A 25,201-nucleotide genomic window follows, 5' to 3' on the forward strand; every position below is an offset into this window, starting at 1 on the left:
CAGCCCCGCCGCCCGCCGCATGCCGCGACACAAGCGCCCGCCCCGCGCCTCGCCCCTCCCGCGCCTCGACACGCCCCTCAGGAAACCCAAGAAGTCCATCACCACCGCGGAACGCAAAAAGATCCTAGACACCCTCGAAAAATCCAGAAACGGCATCGAGAGCAACGAGTGTCGCAGGCGCAAGCCCTCCGAGAGCGATCGCAAGAACAAGCGCTCGCCCGAGTTCGACCTCCTCAACGTGCAGGCGCTCAGCCGCCGCCGGCATAGCTCGAACATCACCAGCGACGAGATCAACAGCTCGCTCGAGTACACCGAGGTCAACAACCGACCCGACATCCTGGACTCCTTGAACAGGAGAAGAAAGAACACCGACAAGGACGCCGAGAGCGAGCTCCAGAAGGTGGCGCTGTCGGAGCTGAGGCGGCGGTCGACGGAGGGCGCCGACTCGGAGGACTCGAGCCCCAAGAAGCACAGCCGAAGGAACTGGGAGGGCGATTCGGACTCGGAGGAGGAGGTCCGCTCGCTGATCCGGCGCTCCGGCTCGCAGCTGGACGCGGCCGAGGCGGCCATGGCGCGCCACGACTCCTCGCCCGACCTCCTGCGCGCCTTCGACTACGTAAGGACTAAATTCGATACAGATTATAGTAGCTATACGGAGGCGGAGGACGAGCTGATGACATGCGTCGCGGTTCGCCGGCCCGCCTGCCTCCGTGCCAGGATCTGCCTGGCCGTGGCCGCCTTCTCTGTGCTGGTCATAGTCTACATACATCTGCAATGACATCTGGCCTGGCCTTGTGTCACACTCCTCCTTGTCTATATAAGTATTCGCATCAAGTTTGCTGCGATTGTCGGAGTCACCAGAGAGGCCCACTTGTGCTCGCATCGGCGACATACGCGCATACAAGTGGCACTTTCTGCGCGTTAAAAGCATTCCCTTTGTAAACAATTTGAATGTAGAAATAGTTTTATATTGTACAAATTGTAGCATTTATACTGAAATGCAAAATAGTCTGACAAACGCAGTTTATCTTACCTCGAAATTGTATTTAAAGTTCTTAAAATTTACAGAGGCCTATTACCTTTGAACGATTAAACGCGAACAGATGATTCGTATTCCAATAGAGAGAAAAAACTAACTCACACATAATATGTAAAAAATATTAATACGTCCTAAAACATTAAAAAAAACAATTCACAAGATATGCCCGTTCCATAATTTCTCATAATCGGAATTAAGTCTAAATATTTATAATTAAATTGACATTTTTTCGATAGACAGAGTTAATAAAAATATTGTCTCGTTTAAATTGCAACACAAACAGTTGGAACAGTATACTCAACGTACATAAACGCGTTTTAAATTTTAGAAAACTTTGGTTGACATTTTTTTAAATAACTATAAATGCAACTTGTGTGCGCAACTTACGCACATTATTAAAAATAATATATAAGTACATACATATTTATATATTTATCTTAATTATTGTTTCAAGATCCACTTTGACAGCTGTCAAATAGTTATTTTGACATCTGTCAAAGAAGTTAAATTATTACTTTTATCAAATTTGTTTGCAGTTTTAAGTCAGTTTTATTTTGTCTTGCGTGTTTATTACACCTTTTTTTGTTTTTTTAATTTTCTTTTTTTACTAACCGTGTTTCAATGGCCTTGTGTTTGTGAATTGTGAGCTATATTTTTTACTAACTGCTTGTTTTTTTTTATTTTCTTTAAAGAGCATCCTCTCCTTTGTTGGTGGTGATAATTTGGTGCTAAAACAGACCTAAGTTCTAGATAGTTTTAAATAACGAACTTCATATATTCATTTTAATAAAATTCAGTTATTATGCCAGCTTTTTAAAAAAAGTTACCAGTGACAAAAAATAACGAATTTAAATTGCAACGCCATCTTTTATTCCAGTTGCTACTACTGCGACTAGGCGGTCTAAATAATCTTGGTACTTAAATTATTTAATTTATTAATTAGATAATAAATTATTAAACCAGAGTTCTTGTCATTGCGTGATATAATTTAAAGTGTAACAGTTAGAAAAGTAAAAATTAAATTTTGTTATATAATTTTTAATATTAACTTAGGGCTCGCATAACACTAAACTTTTGTGATATGACTGAACTCCGCAATATCTCAATGTAGCTTGTAAATGTACTAATCATTATGTTGATTAGGGTTAGGTTGTTAATTGATTTTTTTTTTACAAAAATGTTTAAAGTATTAAATTAAAGTGAACTTTGTATAATTGTTTACAAAAATAAATATTTCAGTTTGAAAATTAAATGGAGTTTCAGTCAATTAACACCCTTCCAAATCAACAGAATATATCTGTAATAATTTTTATTAAAAAAAAAATCAATCTAGTAGTCTGATAGTTCTTTTGGGGCTGTTAAATTTGCTTCTCTAAACTAATATTGTGACTTTTCGCTTTATTAAGAAAATTCCGAATATTTTTAATAGAAAATGCATGGTGTTGAATTGAATAAGGCATGTGTTTTATCAATTGCTTTGTGGCTATGAATCTTTAAATTCTGCACACAGCTGTGAAAGTGAACCGGAACTAGAGATAATTTTGATTTTACTATAACCACGAATTTGTTTTTAAAAACCTTTTAACAAAGTATACGGAACCTCGTCTATTTGTGTGTTTTATTGTGCTACAAAAGTTTCGTTTCGGTTTCGTTTCGCTTTCGCAGCGTTGCAACAAACGATGACAACGTAGAATTCGTTCTGTTTTTCGAATTTAGTTTTGTTTGGATACAGACGGAGATCGTAGCGCGTTGCCGCGAAAACATCAACATGTTGGACGCGGCGCTCGCAGACGGCTCAGTTTTGTCTTCGGCATTGCAAAGAGATATACGAGGTTTGTAACATTATTTCTACGGAATTTATCTAGACTCTAAATTTTTCGTATAAAAGTAAACTCGCCTGGCGTAGTCAAATCTAACTTGTAATTGATGTTTAAAATCAAGTATCAAGATACATAAGTGAGAAAAAGTACTATATTAGGTTTGTCAATTTAAACCGTATTCAAAAAAGTTTTATTTTTTTATTTTTACCGTTATTTCGCATGTTAACTTGAAAAAAATGTTGCTGTTAGAAATATGCAAAAGTCATTCACGACTTCTTCTTATTATTGTATTATTCCAAAATATATCAAAACGAGCCAGATGAGATTGACTTATTTTTTGCTAAATAAAAAAAACGCACAAAAACTTGTTGGACCATACACCTTCTGTCACTCACATAGCTTTTAAAATTACATTAACATCAGTTCATTGAACTTAATCGCGTCATCTTACCGCCCACATATTTTATTTCAGTAAAATTGCAATATTAAACTGCCACGTCTTATAACTTATGCTTGGTTAACTGTTATACGCGGAATACTTAATTGATCACTATGGGAGACCCTTAGTGTTTGTTTCCTACGCAACTTTGTCCGAAATTTGGACGACTCGACCAACGCACAACGAAACAAACGGAAACTACAAAACGTAACGACAACAATAACAACCAACGAACGCAATGACAACACCGAACCAAACACCACCGGGTCCGTGACCGGCTGTTAAGTATATGTGGCGAGACAAGGTACTTCAACATCGTGTTTAGACAAATACGGTCTCGCCACAGCGCCATCTATTAGGGCGTAGCAAAAACGGCGCCAACATTCCGCCCACCAAGAACTCTGTTCTTCTCCGCCCACCATGGTGTATCAATATATATTTTTGGGCATTGTGACTTGCTTTTTTCTGATCTCCCCAGTTGTGTAAAATTACAATCGCATACGTGCAAGTTCACGAGTGGGTTTGAGGTTTCATTTGGGGTTCCTGCTGCGCCAGAGATAACCCAACCTAATTTTGTTTTCTGCGCAATCGTTCCTGCCGAGCCTTTCCATAAACCGTTCTCTATGATTTTTGCATATATTTCCGCTCCTAGCAAGATGTGTATGTTATTAGGCTTATCAAATGTAGGATCTGCTAGTGCGGTTGTTTTTAGTTCTGGCCAATCCGTGACGATGCACTCTTGTGACGGTAAATAATCTGTTATGCTCTTTAAAACATAGGCTTTAACAGACAGAGTAAAATGTGGTTTTATTCTAGAGCGTATTTTAAACTCGACTACATATTTGATAGGTATTTTCCTCCCTTCGTTGAGTCCGGTTACCTCGCTGTTGATTTTGGTTCTCTTGAGCCCTGCCGACTTTACAAGGTCCTCGGTAACAAACGAGGCCTGTGAACCCTGGTCAAGCAAGGCACGGCAGATGTGTGTCTTTCCGTTCTCCTGGCAGACATCTACCAATGCTGTAGCAAGCAGTACTTGACCAGGTTGTTTAATAAAATGAGTTGCAGTGTTATTAATCTTATGGTAATGAGCGTCTGTGTCTTCTCGATTGTGTTCTTCTGGTGTTTGTTTTTTCCCTGAATGCAATAAGGAATGGTGTTTTCTTTTACAAATGTTACAACATGTGTGTCGTAAACATTCTGTGGCACCGTGGTTTGGTATTAGACAGTTGAAGCATAAATTATTTTCCTTGACAAACTCTATCTTGTTTTCATGACTTAATCGGACGAACAGTTTACACTGGAAAATATAATGATCGCCGTTACAAAAACTGCATTGGGCTGATGTCTCTGACGCAGTGGAATGGAACGTTTTGGGCTTGCCTGTACTTGGTTTTGTATGATCTTCCACCATCTCCAATGACCTAAATCTCATTTCGAGAAATCGACATAATTGTTGGAAGTTCGGCATCATCTTACTGCTGTCCGCAGATACGTGTTGTTCCCATAACTGATGACTTGTCGGATCTAATTTAGAAACGGTCATGTAAACTAATATGTCATCCCATGTTTCTGTATTAATTCCAATATTTTTTAGCGAGTTGAGACATTCTAATGTTGTGTACAAAACATGTTTTAAAAGTTGTGCCGATTCTTTAGAAATTGCTTTTATACTAAACAGTTTTTTGAAAATGTCATTCGCTATGTACCTTTTGTTTTCAAATCTAACATGTAAGGTGTCCCAGGCTTGTGTATAGTTGTCGTTTGTAATTCTAATACTTCGTAATAACTGCTCAGCTTCTCCAGATAGGAGAGACTTGAGATAATGTAATTTTTGAACATCATCTAAAGTCGTGTTTCTATGTATGATGGAAGTAAATAAATCCCTGAACGATGGCCAGTCTGCATAATTACCCGAAAATGTGGGTATCTGAATCGCAGGTAACTTTATCTCTGTATTTAAACTAGTTCTACTCGGACTAAGTGTATTACTTATTGTTAGTTCTCTCAATTTTTCCTTCAAAGAAGTCTTGTAAATAGTGTATAGTTCTTCTACTTCTTCAAATTTATCCAAACTAAAATATTCGACCGTACTTCTTTGTGCACGTGGAACCAAGGACGATATTTCTTCATGTGAGGTGGTGAACGAAGAATACAATTTTTCCAAGGAGTCCAATCGTGTTTCTACATAACTAGTTGTTATCCGGGCCTTGGGTGTTTTTAAATAATTGTTTTGAGCTTTCTGTATTTGTTCAAACCTATCTTCTTGGAGTTCAATTAATCTTTTGGCTTGTTCCATTGTAACGACACGAGTTAAAATAAAATAACGAAATTATGAAGGTACACTACAAACAATTGAACTGGTACTGTGCCGGTTACAAAAACTAACCGTAGATAATAGCCGAAAGACACTAACCACCAACTGTATTTAATCCGCCAAATCCAAGCCCGGACAAGTTTTTTTTTTTTTTTTTTTTTAATAGACTTTCATATTAAAACGTTTCGAAACTCAACTTAAGTACTCAATTAACCGAGTCGAATATTTTAGTCCAACACAATACACTAAGACCGAAATATTCGGCAAACGAAGGACCACTGTTTGTTTCCTACGCAACTTTGTCCGAAATTTGGACGACTCGACCAACGCACAACGAAACAAACGGAAACTACAAAACGTAACGACAACAATAACAACCAACGAACGCAATGACAACACCGAACCAAACACCACCGGGTCCGTGACCGGCTGTTAAGTATATGTGGCGAGACAAGGTACTTCAACATCGTGTTTAGACAAATACGGTCTCGCCACAGCGCCATCTATTAGGGCGTAGCAAAAACGGCGCCAACACTTAGTTTAGATTTAGTGTGCAAAACCTTCACATAAGGTTTTTTCAAGTAACCTCTAACCGTATCAAGAATCAATTAATTTGATTGAAAGGAGGTTGGTTATGTGCGTTTTATAATCTCTCTCTCACCATCAAAAATATGAAACATTTTTTTATTTCTTGGGATTTCATTCAACCTTTTTTTTAAGATATTTAAAAAGACCCTGTTGGCAATTATAACTCTTTAATGCTACGGTATTTGGCAGAATGATGTAGTGTTTTTGCATTGACGTAAAAAAAATGCTCCGTTAAACGTCGATTTTGCAAGAAAAATGCGAGCGTTCGACCAAGCGGTTGTTAACTAACCGGTTCGAAGCACAGCCTCCAATCTGGGCTTCTTGACGATCAAGGTAACTATTATTTCGGGGACGTTGTTACGACTTTTTAAATTTATAATGAAATGTTTATATCATGTAACTGTAAGTAAGGCGTTTTATTTAAATCTGTTTCAAAAGTCAAACGCTTAGTAATACTTCATTTTTTTATTTTTTAATTAGATTTGGTCTATTTTTTTTAATTTACTTTTGCAGTAGCCTGTACTTAAACTTACATTAAGCTTTTACTGTAAAAAGTAAACGTCGCAATTTATTTTTTACCATGTTCTATTTCCATCGGACTCTTCAGTCTATTTCTATTCTTAAAGCAAACGGAAAGATGTCGCCAACTCTACAAGTTGTGAAACCGGTGGCCATTTTGCAACTTTTTTTCTTTCTATGATTTAAAAATGGAAGATCGCATGTTTCTTTTGGTAGTTTAACAAGGAAGTTTTTTAGTTCGGTTCGTATATTTGTCTCTTCTAAATCAAACCAATAACATAATAGCTAAGTATGTTTTCATAAAGTTTTTACGTATTTATTTGGTTTCTAATTCAGAAAATATTATATTTTCTAGTATCAAAATCAAATCGTTTGATAAGAAAAAACAAACCTTAAAAGCTTAAATCTATAATTATCTTTTTGTTCTATAAATTACTCAATATGACAAAGAAATATTCCACGTTGACATTTTTATGGGATCCTTGAAGCACATACGGTCGACATTTCGCTTCCAAACGCCCAAAATAAAGTATGTTAAACATAATTAAGTATAAACAAGCATCTTGTCTAAACTACTTAAGCATTTATTTATAACAAAGTTACTTCTAAGTACTTTTAACTCCCCCGTGTGAAGGATCAGCTTAGAATCTTTACACTTGAGTCTCAAAATAACTATTTTAAAAATATATCCATTCAGCTGTAAAATACACATTGCATTTATAATCTGTATCTTGTTATTGAAATATTAGTAATTTTAGAATAGGAAAAACAGCTGTATGTAACGAAAATACGTGCCGAAGTTACATCAATTAACTTATGTTCAGTCTGAGTTAACTAGACATATTATGTTTCGAAGATTACTTCGTTCTTAGTATAGTAATTTGGCTACCCTTTGAACCAAGGCTGGATTAGTAACTGTAGCCTTTGCTCTGCTTCGGAACTTTATAATATTCTTATAAAAACACTTACTTTCGCACGCCGATACTGTTAAATATATAGTAGCGAATATGCATATAAAATTACATAAAAATCGATCAAGCGGTTTCGGAGGAGTATGGTAACTAACATTGTGACACGAGAATTTTATATGGATAAGATTCTATCCCTCTCATCCTCTCAGAAAATTATGAAATGACAATATGTTTTTACATGAATATTTTCACAGTGGAAACCCAAAGTTCTATTCGATCCATGATTTGTGCATTCAAAATAATGTGCATGATATCATCAAGTCACCCACTGTTCTGTAAATGTACATTTTTTCCACATAACTCGTTGACTACATGACGTCAGTTAATGTTAATGAGAAAAGTAAATACTGTCTTGTTATGCATCTAATATTTCCACTGATATCAGTCTGACAGAACGTTTTGATCAGTTCAGTAAGAATGGTTATCATGAAGGAAGTGGTAATTTATGTTCGAAATATTAAGAAACCAACAAGATTGGGTATGTTTTTTTATTTGTTACCGGAGTTATTAATTTAAATGTTAATTACTATTATATATAATTGGGTTTAGTAGTTTTTGAGCTAATTAGAAATACGAAAACGATGAAATTTAATTATGTAAATGTCAGTTTAATAGAAAATCGACTTCTGTCGTCTTCAAATTATTTATGTTTTACACCTTGCCATGTGATTTTCAAACAGTATGTTTCTGATATAGATAAATAGTTTAATAGAATTAACTCTACATATTCTTCAGTATCAGTGTTCTCATTTTGTTACGACTTACGCAATATAAATTGGCGATTGTGCTAATAAATTCTTTGGCATTGCGGCCAAATTTAATGTCATTTTGTTGACTTTGCTAATAATTCGTGTGAAACGACAATTTTTCTGTTGCAAGGTTATTATGATGTCGTCATTATTTAGTCTGAAAGTAACCATGGACTTTATTAATATTTACTTTTTATAATTCGTATTCATTTATTTATCATATTTTTAATATAATACATTTAATATCCAACAAAAAAATATTGAAGAAGAACACCACCGGCTGCGGAATCCCACGACTCAAACAACCAGTGGTCAGGGCTGTAGAGACAGGAACCTTCTCACGATGCGCGCGGTTTCTAGGATGCGTTTTGTATCGGGCCCTTAATCCAACTGTTCAGCGAGAGCTTCTTGAGATGTTGGTCGAAGCTCTTCGCTATCAGTCCATTCCCGATACGATTATCGGAATAATGGTAGTCGATTTCTTACGCCACATGACGGTAACCATATTTACATACATTACATTCATTGTTATATACTAAAAAAAAACGGTTTGTCGACGCATAGATTTGTAGATTTTATTAGACACGATTCGATTGTCTGCAAGGAATTAAAAAAAAAATCTAGCCTATGTCACCCTTGGATAGTGTAGCTTCCCAACAATAAAATATTCAAATCGGTTCATTTATTTCAGAGTATATTCAATGGCAACAAACAAACAATATCTTAGCAATGGATATCCTTGAATTGTCATGTGTTCAATAGATTTTTAAATTTATAGTTGCCTTTCCAAGATTATGGATCAAACATGTAATGCGACAGAATAATCTAAACAAGACTTAATAATAGAGTTCTTGATAATTACTATTTCCACTTTTTCCTCCACCCACATTCCAACTGCGCGTACTCGTTTCTAAACCAACTCGTCAGTCACGATATTTTTTTTTAATACCAATTATACTTCATCCATCAAATCCTTCTCACAGCTATTTATTTTCATACAGTGGGAATGCAGTAGATGCATGTTTCCTTAATGATCAGCTGCTTGACTCATCTAAATCGATTTTACGATTTAATCATAAAAGCAATGAAGGATAGGAACCTGATTAATAATCGAATTCAATCCTTTTAATACGAGTTATTCAGATTAATAAAAAATCGTTTTTAGGATGCATAATAAACCTTGTATAGAAGGGAATAGATTTAGATTTTTAATTGAAACTCTATTCAAATTAATTGTGTAATGTTCTGTACTAGTATATGTTAGTTTTCGATAAATAATTATAATCTCAATCAATTGTGACCTCGTTATGACATGACATACTAAATATTCTCGATGTAAAATATATTAAATTCATGCAAAACAAACTATAGCTGACATCATCTCTACAAAACGTGACTTTTTGTAATAAATCTATCGGTATATTGTCTCTACCAATTTTATGACCTCATAGGTGAAATATAAGAGCGCTTTAGAAGCTGTATTAATCTATACGTTTAGCAGTACAATGGTTAATGTTGCTGCAAGCGCTTTACGGTGTAATCCGGTTTGGACTGAAAGGTGAAGTACACATTAGATCAGCTGAACACGCCGCGAACGACGGACGTGCGTGCTGCGAAAATCGAATATTCCGTCGCGAGTGAACTGTGTTTAAGTTTTTACTTTTAATGCCATTGGTGATTTAACTATTTTAACTTTAAAAAAAGGTTTTTTTTTACACTTTTATAGTAAAATGTAAGATTAATAAGTGATATTTTTTTCGTAATAACGAGAGAAACTGTAGTGGATGCGCACGGGTGATTTACTTTCGCTTATTAAGAGATTGTATTATTAAAGATTGCGATTTTATAAATGGATATTACGTAAAATTACATGAATAGTGAGACGACCTTCGCGGGTAAATAAAGTCTAGACGCGCAATAGTTTGTCGGCAAAGAAAACATATTTCGGAATTCCTAGATTTTGCTTCGTAAACTTAAATGAAACTTATAAAAATGCTATTTTAATTTGGAATAACGAAAAAAAAATCTGTCTTAAATGATAATAAGACATTTTTTAAATCGATTATTTTTTTATAATGTTAAGTATCGTTTTGATAGAGTAGGTACCAACATTCATTCAACGTGGATGTTATTGGTAATTACAATAATTTCATCCCATTATCTTATCTTCGGGCACAGATTAAACAATGTTATCGTATATTTTCAAACGTTTGGATACTCTGCCAAACTTGATATAGATAAAAAATATTTTCAAGTTTACAATGACTAGTTTCTTTGTCAGTTATATTATTCCATTCTACGCATGTGCGTGAATAATCCTGATGCTATTCCTTTATGCTTTTATTGACAGAGCAGAATCAATTGACCGTACATTTTACAGGCTACAGAACAGATTAAATAATGAATTCTTAATATAGCTTATTATTGGAATATTTGTAAGCAATACGTGGATATAAATTGCAAGGAATGCCATATGTCTTCTCTTAGTCATTGTAGCACTGTGACTCAATGCAAAAAGAAATAAAACACTTGTACACCTAAAGAAATTACTTTAGTCATGTCAATTGATTTTTAGATGTACAGACGATCAAAATCCGTGCTCAATACTAAAAGAAATCTTGTCCGACAAAGACGTATATCTGTCGTGTTATGTATTTTATTTTTAGTCTCTACCTAAACTTCAATTTAAAATTTCGAAAAAGAAATTAGCCATAACAAAACGTCAACCATTAACGTATTATAAAAAAAACATGATGTGACTTACACGACATAAACAATGGTGTTTTTTTTAAACTTGACTCTTTGAATCTTTTTGTTTGCAAATTGAGTGCAAAAGCGACGCAAAAAGCGCTGCATAATTCCGTCGATTAGCATACACGTCACGAATTTCTCTGGTCGTTGAGAAAGTTATCATAACTGCGACTTAAAAATCTCAATGTAAAAATGTTCGTAACTAAGAATTTAATGCGATCTTATTTAAAACTAGCTGATGCCCGCAACTCCGTCTGCGTGAAATTACAATAAAAAAAACTTAATTAAGAGCTTATGTGTTATTTCAGGTTATGTTCTACGTCTACGCCAAATTTATCAAGATCCGTTCAGCCGTTCTGGTACCTTCAAAAAACATCCATCCATCTAAGCATTCGCATTCATAATATTAGTAATATAAAATGTTTTGTTCAGTGTGATTGCCAGCTGTCGATTTGAAAATGGAACTTTCAATGTCTTGCTACTTAATGAGATGCTGTTTAATTAATTATTAGTCGACTGTTCTGTATTAAAGCCGAGGATTTAAATATTGTTCTAATCAAGACATTCCATTGTTTTGTTCTATGTTTAAAGTTTTTCAATGTTATTTCATATAGATATTGTAAAGGTCAGGTAAACTTAAATAACAATTCCATCCTTATCTTAAAATATTACGTGAGCAGAAATAATTATAACTTATTATAAATGAGTTTTTTTATCTTCGAGAATTTCAGTCACGAATATTTCCATTGGTAATAAGTCTTACGTCGACGAATGATATCAGCAACTCCTTATAAGACACGACCAATGCCCGCAGGCCCCTTAAAGGTAACTTGGCTATTGATCTTTTATAGGTATTCAAGGATGATCTATAGATCTATTCCGGTCATGGTCAATAAACTACGCAGTTATATAACACGTAAATCTATAATATTTAAATTTTAAATTATTTAAACAGAGGGATGCCTTTTACACACGGCAGACTTTACAATATTTCACTTTTTAAATTATATTATGAAAATTAAGTGATTCAAAGGCAATATACTATTTACATTCCTGTTAAAAGGCCCTGTAATACTTTTTAGTATAATAATTTCACAAATGCAAATGTTGGGATGGATGGATGAATGGATACTTGTTTGAAGGTATCTCACCAAGGGCTGTATGGATCTCGCTCAAATTTGGCATAGATGTAGAACATAGTCTGGAAGAACACATAGGCTAATTAAGTTTTTCTTTAATATCATGAGGTCGGAGTCGCGTGCGATAGCTTGTGACTAGTATATGATAAAATTGTTTTTTTACTCCGTAACTCCGCTCCTAGTTGTCCGATTTTCATCATAATTTATTTCTCTTTTTTATTTGAAATTCGCACGCACTACGTTTGTCATTTGATCCCATTTTTTTTCTAAACTAGCAAGATTTTGTTTGGAAAGATTTCATAGTTGATATTTCAGTTAATTTCCAAATATAAAAAACGAAAAATTTATTTATACAAAATATGAAGTGGTTGTTAATAGTTTTTTTTTCATGTAACTTTAATTTTGCTTTAGCACGAATCTTTCACGACGAAATTCCATTTAAAAGTTAACAAACATCTTTGGTGCAGTTGCAATTTTTACTCTTTCGTTTAAGTCTTTTGGATCGTTTTGCAATAATGCACACTGACCACGTAGTTAAGGTCATTGCCACTGAAACAGTTTCGAGATCAAAAATCTTTTGGTACTAATTGAATTTATATGATACAATCTCTTTGAATTTCATACGGAAGTAGCTAAATTCAATTAATTGACAAGTATTATTATTCTAGAATTTGGATTATTATTATTATTATTTACACCATATACATTTATTTATCATATTTCTAATATAATACATTTCATATCCAAAAAAAAAAATATATACAAAACATATTATATTAAAAACAGAACACCACCGGCTGCGGAATCCCATGACTCAAACAACCAGTGGTCAGTGCTTCAGAGACAGGAACCTTCTTACGATGCGCCCTTAATCCAACTGTGGTCGAAGCTCTTCGCTATCAGTCCATTTACCGATACGACTATCGGAATAATGGTAGTCGATTTCATACGCCACATGGCGGTAACCTCGTGAGCCAAATCTAGGTATTTTAACACTTTTTCCTTTTCAGCTTTCACGAGATTCTCGTCATGGGGAAAAGTGACATCGACTAACATTACACAACTGTCAGACCGGTCTATTATTACTATATCGGGCCTATTGGCAGCAATAGTCCTATCCGTAATAATAGATCGATCCCAGTAGAGCGTGATATCGCTATTTTCCAGAACGGGTGAAGGTTGGTACCGGTAATACGGTACCTCAGCATCTTTATCCTATTTAAGGACAAGTTGCTGGTGGATGATCTTGGCCACTTGGTTGTGCCTGTTATTATTATCATCACCATCATCAACCATCACCATCATCAACCATCATCATCATCAACCATCATCATCATCATCCTTCTTCTTCTTCTTCTAATCTAATCTTATCTCATCTAATCACATCTAATCTAATCTCATCTAATCTAATCTCATCTCATCTAATCTAATCTCATCTCATCTAATATAATCTAATCTAATATAATCTCATCTAATCTAATCTAATCTCATCTAATCTCATCTAATCTAATCTCATCTAATCTAATCTCATCTAATCTAATCTCATCTAATCTTATCTCATCTAATCTAATCTAATCTCATCTAATCTAATCTCATCTAATCTAATCTCATCTAATCTTATCTCATCTAATCTAATCTCATAATCTTTTCTCATCTAATCTCATCTTATCTCATCTCATCTAATCTAATCTCATCTCATCTAATCTCATCTAATCTCATCTCATCTAATCTCATCTCATCTAATCTCATCTAATCTAATTTCATCTATTCTAATTTCATCTAATCTAATCTCATTTAATCTAATCACATCTAATCTCATCTCATCTAATCTCATCTAATCTCATCTCATCTAATCTCACCTCATCTAATCTCATCTAATCTAATCTCATCTAATCTCATCTCATCTTATATAATCTAATATAATCTCATCTAATATAATCTCATCTAATATCATCTAATCTAATCTCATCTAATCTAATCTCATCTAATCTAATCTCATCTAATCTCATCTAATCTAATCTTATATCATCTCATCTCATCTAATCTAATCTCACCTAATCTCATCTAATCTAATCTCATCTCATCTTATATAATCTCATCTAATATAATCTCATCTAATATCATCTAATCTAATCTCATCTAATCTAATCTCATCTAATCTCATCTCATCTAATCTAATCTCATCTAATCTAATCTAATCTTATATTATCTAATCTCATCTCATCTAATCTCATCTCATCTAATCTCATCTCATCTAAACTCATCTCATCTAATCTCATCTAATCTAATCTCATCTCATCTAATCTCATCTCATCTAATCTAATTTCATCTATTCTAATCTCATCTCATCTCATCTAATCTCATCTAATCTAATCTCATCTAATCTAATCTCATCTCATCTAATATAATCTAATATAATCTCATCTAATCTAATCTCATCTAATCTAATCTCATCTAATCTCATCTAATCTCATCTAATCTCATCTAATCTAATCTAATCTCATCTAATCTTATCTCATCTAATCTAATCTCATCTAATCTAATCTCATCTAATCTAATCTCATCTAATCTAATCTAATCTCATTTAATCTAATCTCATCTAATGTAATCTAAAATATCTCGTCAGTTCATTTTGCATTTTAATTACTTTATTAAAAAATATCAATCTATTCTTTAGTTCATATTTCATCTTTAATTTCTGAGATTTAGTCGCTCTGGTAGTCTGTTGAATTCTATCAATTAGAAACTTGTTATTTTAAAACTTTAAATCAACAAACAATCTTGGAAATGTTCACAAAATATCAACTTTCGAACAAGTTTTGTGATATATCTTATCGGCTGTCACTATTCCAACTCGTCTAATGAACTGGTCACTTTAGTCTTTGTTATAGACATTTAATTTGTACTTCCCCTGAACGTCTTTCGCGATACTGTTCTCTATTGTTTGATATATAGAGATTAATTCGTAAATTAATTGTGATTGGCAGCCGTAACGGTTTATCTGACCAGACGTTGATCTAGCTATCTCCGATATCTGACCCGCTCGAAACTCTGACGTTTATCCTTCTAGTGAATAAAGTTTATGCAGATCGTTTATAATTCTTAACATAGGTTACCACTACCACTTACTGTGGGTTTCCGAAACCAAAATCTCTGTTTAAAATATATTGTTATCTCTGTTTTGTTAAACATAATAACAGGGATAACGATATGCTTTATACAGACATTTTAGTCTCACAAACGTGAGGTACAGTCAGTACAGGTGTGAAGTTAAAATTTTTGGAAACAAACAACTTTAGAAAACTTTAATAAAGGAACAATGGTGTAGAATTAATCTTAATAAAGGTGTAGGATTTTTTTACTAAGTCCACCATATAACAATTTTATTATCAAAAATACTTAACTTGAAACAATAAGATACTTTTCCATACTCTATTACTTAATCTTTACTTAACGACACTCGCTCTAATTAAGTTCTTAATTAACGTAACTTAAAGTGAAAGTTGAGAAATTTCGTCATTACTGACAACCGAAACTTTGCGCATCCACTTTTTTTGATATTAGATAACTGATAGTTAAAATATTTTTAATAGAGAATTGATTGAAACAAAAACCTTACCGTGGGTTTCTGACAGTAAAATCTCTGTATAAAATATACGGTCATATCTGTCATTGTCTTTGAGAACACACACAATGTTTTAAAAGGAGATTTTGGACTCATAAACCCACGGTTAGTCATTCATTAAGTATTCCTATCAAAACAGATCAGGAAGAATTTGTTTTCAGTTTGTATTTTATTATTAATCTCGCCAGTTAATTTTGCATTTTAGTTGTCATTGGTGTTATAAATATTTTGAAATCAAAAAATTATAAGTGCTTGATTTGAAAGCGATTATAAAAATGACGATATAGTTACATAAAACGATCAAAGTGATAACAAAATGAGTTCTTTCATTGCATCCAGTGGCGGTGTTGCAAATAACGAGGAAATTGGTAAGCATGAAGTTTAACGTAATTTTAATTTCTTTGTTTCGTTTTGTAATAGTGACGTAATCGCTAAAAAGTTGCCAGAATAGAATGATTAAAGTTAATCGTTGATTTATGAAACACTACCTGTCGCCCGCGACTGCGTCCGCGCGGTATTAATAAGTAGTCTGTGTGCCAACTTTCATCAAAATCCGTTCAGCTGTTCCGGAGATACCTTTAAATGAACATCCATCCATCTATACTTTCGCATTTATAATATTAGTAAGGTTATACTAAATTTATACTAAATTTGTACGTATGTTACACGTCTAATATGCATTTATCTAATTGGAAATACAAATTCTATTCTTATATTATACAATTGTATTTAGTCAAATAATTATAAATAACTCTACAAACAACATTTTCTTAACCATTATTACTTTAATATAAACAAGCAAGCTATGTATTTGACCTGATCGCTTGTCTGGTTCGCCTACGATCTCGGCGCATCGCCCACACAGACTTCGTTTTCTCCTTGACTCCTTCGCACTAATTATTCTATACTTATGTATTCCTTCTAATGATGCGCACATTTAATGTACATACAATAGACAATATATTAAGTTCCTTGAAGTTATATTTAGAACTTATGCTGTAAATTACATCATAAGTATTTTGCCTCTTTGATTTGTCTGCAAATATTTTTGGTTCTGTTTTTTTTACTCCTGGTATTGAAGAAGCTGTAGATGATGTTACACTCATGGTCTTAATTAAAGTAACATTCTGTAGTTAAACGATATTTTTCGTAATCTAGAGAATATTGCAAAATGTTTGAAATGAGACACCGAAAAATTTTGATATATAGTTTAAAATGATATCTAAAATTACCAAAATAATCTGCCACATTAAAGCAATCAAAAACTCGCAATGATACGTGAGTTTGTTATACGTTCAGTTTCAAATTTAGCATTCTGAAGACGTTTGTAGGACGCGACGGACTACCGACTTTTATATTTAAGCCTGTTCCGATCTTTATCTCCGCATGTTGCAACTGCGTCGTATTGCATTTAAATTGAAGATTCGTCACATCCGAATCATGCATGTTGGGAAATAGATTTTATTGCATATAATCCGACAATCACTTTTGATTTTTGTGTTTACAACATTACCTTAGTAACGCTGGTCATAAGCATCTCTCATATTTCTGCATAACAATCTGTATCATGTCAGCCTAATCATTAAGAATCTCGCAACCTTGACTAGATTATGTTGTCTATCTTGGTAGTATGTCTTCACATACATCATCGTCACCATACCAAATATAGTTCTTGTTAAGAACTGCATATGATATTTATATAATTATTTATGTAATGCGTTGACTTCAATGTTATATTTTATCATACATACATTTCTGAATGTTTCATCAACTGCACTATATACTTTACGATCATGTATTTGCTGTTTTAGTAAGCTTTAATTATTATTGACCATATATTATTAATAATTAACTGGCTCAATTCTATCGCACCCATCATTCAACGGTTTGCTTCTGTTACGTGATTGCATTCATTATTAATTTTATTCAAGTCTTTAGTTCCTGTTTTGATTTCTGGGTTAACTAGTTGATATGCTGGGGAGCAACTCAAATTGGAATGCAATGGATCTATTGGAAATGTTTAGGCATCATTCATATAACTGACATCACGTGCGTTTGTTTATCCGTTTGTAGCTACAGACTTGTTTGGTAAGGACAATGACTTCTTGTAATGCTTTTAGAACGTATGAATTTTTATTTTTAAAACTAGCTGTCGTCCGCGACTCCGTCCGCGCGTATTAAAAAAAAACTTACAAGTTGCCTATTTATTCTTTCAGACTATGTTTTAGATGTGTGCCAAATTTCATCGAAATTCGTTAAGCCGTTCCGGAGATATTTTCAAACAAACATCCACCCATCCAAACATTCGCATTTATAATATTAGTAAGATGAAATAAACACAAATATAAATGTCTAGAGTAAAAGTTATTATGAAGTGTAAAATATTCCAGGCTATCAAAATGCACAGCAAAATGTACAGTTTAATTGTACAGCTAAAGTTTTTTGTTAAAGTTTTCTTATGAAATAAATTAGTGTTATTGTTCTGATCTAGGTCTCTTTAGCTCAGTGCCAACACTAATGTCTAACGGGGTCACCTACCATTTGTATGTGTACCTGCATTGTGCAATGCCAAACTTCATATACGTATTGCATTGGCTTAAATACAACTGCATAAGGTTTATTTTAGTTTGTCTGTTTTATTTTTGTATATTGGCCTTCAGTTAGCGTTAGTTTTCCTTCTGTCACTATTCATTTGATATCGTCTGAAATATTCAAGCCAATATCTACCTTATGCTTTAAAATGTTAGATATATTGAGAAGTTATTATCGTAGATCAAATTTAAATTTAACTGTAACAATTGCTAATATCCTTGATGGATATTCTAATAGAGGTCGTTTGTAAGTTATTCTACGAACGACGTAATTACTGTATTTATTAACATGCTTCAGTAATTATTTAAGTAAAAAACTGTCTGCTTATATTTGTTGCTATTTTTTCTTTTTAAATTTCGAAAGCAAAGGTTATAAAATTTTATCAGTGATATTATTGATACAAGTAAAATATCGATTACTATTCCCGACCTTGTCGTCCCCTCCCACAACTCGGTTCCGTAATGGACAGGAGACATTTCCCGCCTACAACGCGCGAATGTCATTCTGACATTTCCGTAGGGTTATTTTTGAGGTTATAAAACATAGACATATATATGAGTAAACATAAAAAGATAAATGTATTTTAATCGTATTTAATACCAAAATATGTAATTTTGTTTCGCTTTATTGTGATAGCTTACCGTGGGTTTCTGACATCAAAATCCTCGTATAAAACATATATCTGTTTTGTCCAAAGATAATGAGAGTGTTGATATGTTTTGTACAGAATTGTCTCGGAAACCATCGGTTGGTCAATTTAACGAACATGTTACTCTTGAATATTTTTTCCACGTTAAAAAATGGTTGCGTTGCTGCAAATTTCTAGTTTCACCTCATAAACATGGTAAATGATTTGCATTATATTTAGGGTAACCTCAATTTAAAAAATCTGTCTATTTGGACAACCAATAATTTGACTGAAACAATTTTATAACAGTCGACGATAAAGTCGTAATTTAAGACCTGAGATATCAAAAATCGAATTCTGATTATTATTCCCCAATGGTTCTTATTTAAGCTTACATACGAAACTTAAATGCAAGTTGCGAAATTGTTTACTGGCAACCCTAGCACATGTAAGGTATAAATTTGTTTGCTTTCACCGGTGCGTGAGGATGTGAGCATGTTGTAACGAACTGGTATCCCCATATGGGTGAAGCATTCGCTTTGGAAAGCCAAAGGAATGCACCCGGCTTGCGGATTCCCTCCATTTTAAATAACGAAACACACGTTTAATCGTTAAAATGTATACTTTGTTAATTAAAAAATCGACTACATATTTATCTTTCTATTTTGTAACAAGTCACGTTTTCTTTTAGAACAGATTTAAATTTCTTACAAATTTAAATCGCTAATGTGTTCCGAATATTGTGTGTTCTCTTTTATTCCTTTGTCTTTATACAAATCAAATAATCCAAGGAGAATACGAAACAAAGGAGTTATATATTTACAAAGAACACATTTTGAAAATATAATTTTAACCAATTTTAATATTTATATTCTAAGAGGTATAAAATTTTCCATCGCCCTGTTATTTGTATATTTTTGCATCGCTAAGTTTCGAGAACCAAAAAAATTGTATAATTACAAAAGATAACTGAAATGGCTGTAAAATCGTCATTTGTAAATTATTTGTCGAATGTAAAACGACTAGAAACTTTAACGTTATCGCATGGTTCAATGTACTCTGCTTTTTAATTCAAATGTAATCGTGAAATAATGACATATACCCAAAAGTAGGGTAGTTAGAACACGACAAACGTCCTAATACTGATGTAATTCATATAATTATGCCCAATTATAGTCACGCCGAGTCAAAATCAATACTATGGTATTGTCCACGTCTATAAAACAAATATATATGGTATACATATAGGAAGTTATAATTTGCTCGAAACCGGCACAAATTGATTCCGTCTCCTGTTGACAAATTGGTCTGATAACGTTCAATCATACGCGTACATCACTATTCTCGAAGTTGAGTGTTGCCATAAATGCGAATTAAATTTTGCTGCCAGTAAGTCTAGACATGAGAAACTTGACGTTGACTTTGGCCGTAAATTAGACTAATAAACATCAAAGAACTAAAACAAGTTCATGGACCTAGTGACATTTGGAATCCTATTTTGGTGTATCCGCAAACATTATTCTGTGAATTTTCACTACCGTAAATATATCCCTTTCATTCTTATAGAAAATAAACCGATAACAATAGTGTAGGACAATATTTAAGGAAATCATGGAACTTGTAACACTAACCGTGGACTTCTGAGACAAAAATTTCGGCTTAAAACATATTGTTATCTCTGTTTTGTTAAGGATAATAACAGGGATGACGATATGTTTTATACAGAAATTTTGGACTCAAAAACCCACGGTGACTGTTTCAATTCTTAATTCATAAATGTATTCGGCAGTAGGATTATTAATGTAAAAAGTTTTTAAACTATTGTTAAATTACTAAGAAACATAAATGCAGGATCTGCACAAGGGCATTTGATACTTAACATTTTTACTGCAATTCACAAATTAAACTTTCAAAAATAAAACTGAACGGGTCGACTTCGAGTTACGTAAGAAGGAAACGCTGACCGGTTAGAGCGGACACCGCGGTGCATATTAAAAAAAAATTGCATTTCAACTTGAACAGGAAAAGAGTGAAACTTAATTTATATTAGATTTAAGAGACCTTTTAAGTTACATTTAAAAAAAGTAATTCTTTGCACTGAAGCTGAAATTGACTGATTGCTTTTTAATGACGAAATACAACCGTAACTCAACAATTTACAAGTAAATGCTTTTAACTTTTTTCAATCACAACCTGGGGTGAAAATAATACTTTTCCATCACTGAGTACATTATGGTACTGAGAATTATGAATAGTTGCCAATATCAAAAATTGATGTACACAGCAAAGAGCGTTGGTGACTCAAGGGTTAAGCACTTGACTTGTAATCTGCAAACCCTGGATTCGAATACCGCCAGGAACCTATGTATTTTTCGATTATTGATTTACGTATGTACATTTAACATCGTGATGCAACCTGCACATATTTGAAGAAATTCAAAGATATGCTTGAAGTCAAGCTGCAATGGCCTAACGTGGTTGATGGCCTAATCACGCCTAACTTAGGGTAGGCTTCGAAACCATCAGTAGGGACTTACTGAGCTGATCACGACTTGAATGCAGTGTTAAAAATCTATAGATTGTTGAATATGCAAAACTTTGCGTTTGTTATGTTGACCTAACTTGCTTACCTATGTAACATCAATCTATGACATTACAATTTTCCTAATGAGCACAACAAGATGACAATACCTTAGTAAACACAACTATTGTGAAATTTTCTTCATTAGGCGTTTTTCTTGTTCCATTACGCAATGACAACTTTTGCTTCGCTGACGCAATGATTAGAAAACTAGTTTCTAACACTGACTCGTATGAAAGTAAATTATAATAAATATTATAATGAAGAAAATAACATATTATTCTTATATATTTATAAGTATATAATATTTATAAGTATATAACGATAACGACGACGACGATAAGTATAAGAATAACGGCTTCATCGATTTTTATGAAATTTTATATGCATGCAGCATATTTAGTAAGACTGAGAATCGGCTATTTTTTAATCCCTCGCTTTCTGGAATATTAGCGAAATTTCACAAAAACAAGACAACAAACTTATATACAGGTTGTTTAACCGCGTATGCAAGTTGTAGAGAGAAGGTGTAATTCTAGAACCCGACGTCCTTACCTCGACCGCAAGCAATCGTACGCAATTATGATAATAATATCCTTTGATACAGCCACGTACATGGTTCCTTTGTTTGAACAACATGTATACTAAAGGTTATCAAGCATCTTGAACAAACCTTGAAAACCAATAAGATGTGTACGTGCTTATAAATGCTATGGTGTCAAGTAGACATTCGAATACGCTTAAAGGTGAGTATAGACTAGAGTATTTATTTGTAACAGAACAAAAAGACGTTATATGTGTTCTTATGTATCCCCACCCTTTCAAGAACCAGATGTGCTTTGAAACTGTGCTTTTGTCTGTAGTGTACCATTCGTAAGAACGTTACATTTTATACAAATGCTCGAGTAAATGCTATAGTGTATACCCACCTTAAGATGTTAATGAATGAAACTTCAACCTAAGTTCATCTAATTTTTAGAGTTTCGTTCCTCTTAGGAAAAAAACGGAACCCTTATAGGATCACTTTGTTGTCCGTCCGTCTGTCAAGACCCTTTTTCTCAAAAACGAGTGAAGGTATCAATCTGGAATTTATTTTTAATTAATGCTGGTACATTTGTTGAGTTTGAATCGACATTTGTTTTATAAGTAAATAGTATGTTTATAAGTTGCCAGATCCGATCTGGCTCTTGTCCGTGTTACATAACTGCGCAACATCACGTAATAAATTCAATAGAGTGCCAATTGGACCTGAAGGGCGTTCGCAAGGTGACCGCGCTATCCATTTGATTAATATTAATAGTATTGTCTTTTAATAAATATTGCGACTTTAAAAATAAAATAACTTGAACCTAATCAAAACAATGACCCCAGGTCCCTGACCCAAACATGTTAGGGGAACGAGAGGGAAAAAAGTCAATACAATGATCAATCTATCTAAAAGTCTTTGAGTCTTTGGCTTACGATATTATGATGAAGATTTATGTATTTCCTTACGAAGTCAAGGTCAAGTCAATTAAATAGTTGTAGAAAGAAAATAGTAGCTTGAACTCATATCAATTGTTAATATAATCTACGATATTCGTTTACTTAGGTTTAACGACGTATAACAAATTCTCGTTTGATATGCGGTAGCAACATTTTATCAATAAATTTTGGATTGGCCGTACCAAATGGTAGTACGTTTATCGCTTACGCAACTCTCTTCGGTTGTACCTTTACATATTATCTAATAGCTTTTTAATATTCTATTTGTGGAATGTTCATTAGTAAAATATCTATTATGCCGCACTTCGCGAGTTACACGTGGACAACACTACCCCGAAGAAACACTTTTTTATTTCATTATTGATTTTTATTGATATGTTTGTCCCATCGAAATCATTGTATTAATAAGTAAATGAGACTTAAAATATACAGTCAGATTCAAGGTCAACAATTTTTTTTCTCTACGTTGTAATCATTCAACAGTCGTTACTAAATATTAACAGGTACAAAGTTATTAATAGGTATTAAATGAAACATACATAAATTATTCGCTTAAAAGCACATATATAGTGACATTAAATCAGTCTGACAACGGATATGGTAACCACTGTAGCGTTAAATGTAAAATATCGGTTTACACTACTTTAGGGGAACAAAGAAGTCAGAAACAAAACAAGTATTGCAGACGAAACCTTGACATTTGGAATTAATTTCCATTTATTTGATTACAACCTTTTACATTGAAACAAATCGTAAAAAACTTTAACAATCGCTTCCCTAACACGATGAATGAAGTATTGTCTTAGTAAAACATAATCGACAACTACTTCTTGTAGTCTTTAATTTATTACTTTTCTGATCTGATGACCCATTTACATTATTCCAGTCCATCGATGAATTCCAGCGCTGGGATAAAACTTTAAAAATGTCATACTGTGTAGGTTCAAGTGTGTACATGCATTTGTAATCCAGCGCTGTCTTCGAACGTTGTACTGTAATAATGTAAACTAGGCATAATCTGGTTCTTTACAAAACCATAAATACAGCCACTTTGTTCTTTGTCATCTGTATAAATATAAAAGAATGATCAAATGACTTCTTTAACTTAATAAAACCGAATAATCCTCTTATTGAAACTAAACGGTGAACTTAACATTGATTAAACGATGAAAATGAATTTTCCTGTTGTTTCTCATTCGTCGATTAAAAAAAGCGTGGTTAATTACTTTCACAGTTAATCCAATTAACGGAAAGTATCTTATCGCGGCTTATTTTAGCTCCCGCTGCGATCGTTTTTACAAGAATAAATTTGTATAGATTTCACTTTTACATCTTTGTAAGTCAATTTGTTTTTGATCTTTAAAACATGTTTCGCAAAAAGTTTCTTGTAAACTCAGCTGTTTTTAGTAAAATTAGATTGTTCTTTGTTTTAATATGATTTGAAAATATTAGAAAACTAATCTTAACTAGATCTTACTAATATTATAAATGCTAAAGTTAATATGTATGGATGGATGTTTGTTTGAAGGTATGCCCGGAATAGCTAAATGATATTTGGCACAGATATAGAAAATAGTCTGGAAGAACACATAGGCTAACTAAGTTTTTTTATTTCCGCGCGGACAGAGTCGCAGACGACAGCTAGTGTGTGATAACATCAGAAAGTACTTCAATAAAACAAAGATTATGACGTCATTTTAATGGAATCATATAAAACCTTAATGATGTAGTCGATGAGTTACTGAGTTTACTGTTACTGTCTTGCTGTGTACAGTCAGCGTCATATAGATCGTAACAGACAAGATATGCAAATATACAGGTACATCAAAAGTAATCAATTATATCGGTACAAGAAAAGTCCTCAAAATAATAGATACATTCACCCTGCTCAAATACATCGGTACATACACAGCGTCAAATATATGAGTACATGCAAGATGCTCATAAATATCGTAGCAGCC

At 33.4% G+C, this 25,201-nt stretch overlaps 1 protein-coding gene across 3 annotated transcripts in view; it reads left to right on the plus strand.

The window, feature by feature from the left end:
- The window catches only part of klar (klarsicht), a 209,026-nt gene that overhangs the window by 177,962 nt on the left and 5,863 nt on the right, over nt 1-25,201 (plus strand). For all 3 annotated transcript variants that reach the window (XM_013310588.1, XM_013310586.1, XM_013310587.1), the window contains exons 17-18: nt 1-616; nt 2,772-2,871. The exon at nt 1-616 is cut by the window's left edge and continues 158 nt beyond it. In XM_013310588.1, the coding sequence (XP_013166042.1) occupies nt 1-616; nt 2,772-2,871 (716 nt within the window). The remainder of the gene's footprint in view (nt 617-2,771; nt 2,872-25,201) is intronic.

The sequence above is a fragment of the Papilio xuthus genome, unplaced genomic scaffold (genome assembly GCF_000836235.2).
Source record: "Papilio xuthus unplaced genomic scaffold, Pxut_1.1 DF827714.1, whole genome shotgun sequence".
Classification (NCBI taxonomy): Eukaryota; Metazoa; Arthropoda; class Insecta; order Lepidoptera; family Papilionidae; genus Papilio; species Papilio xuthus.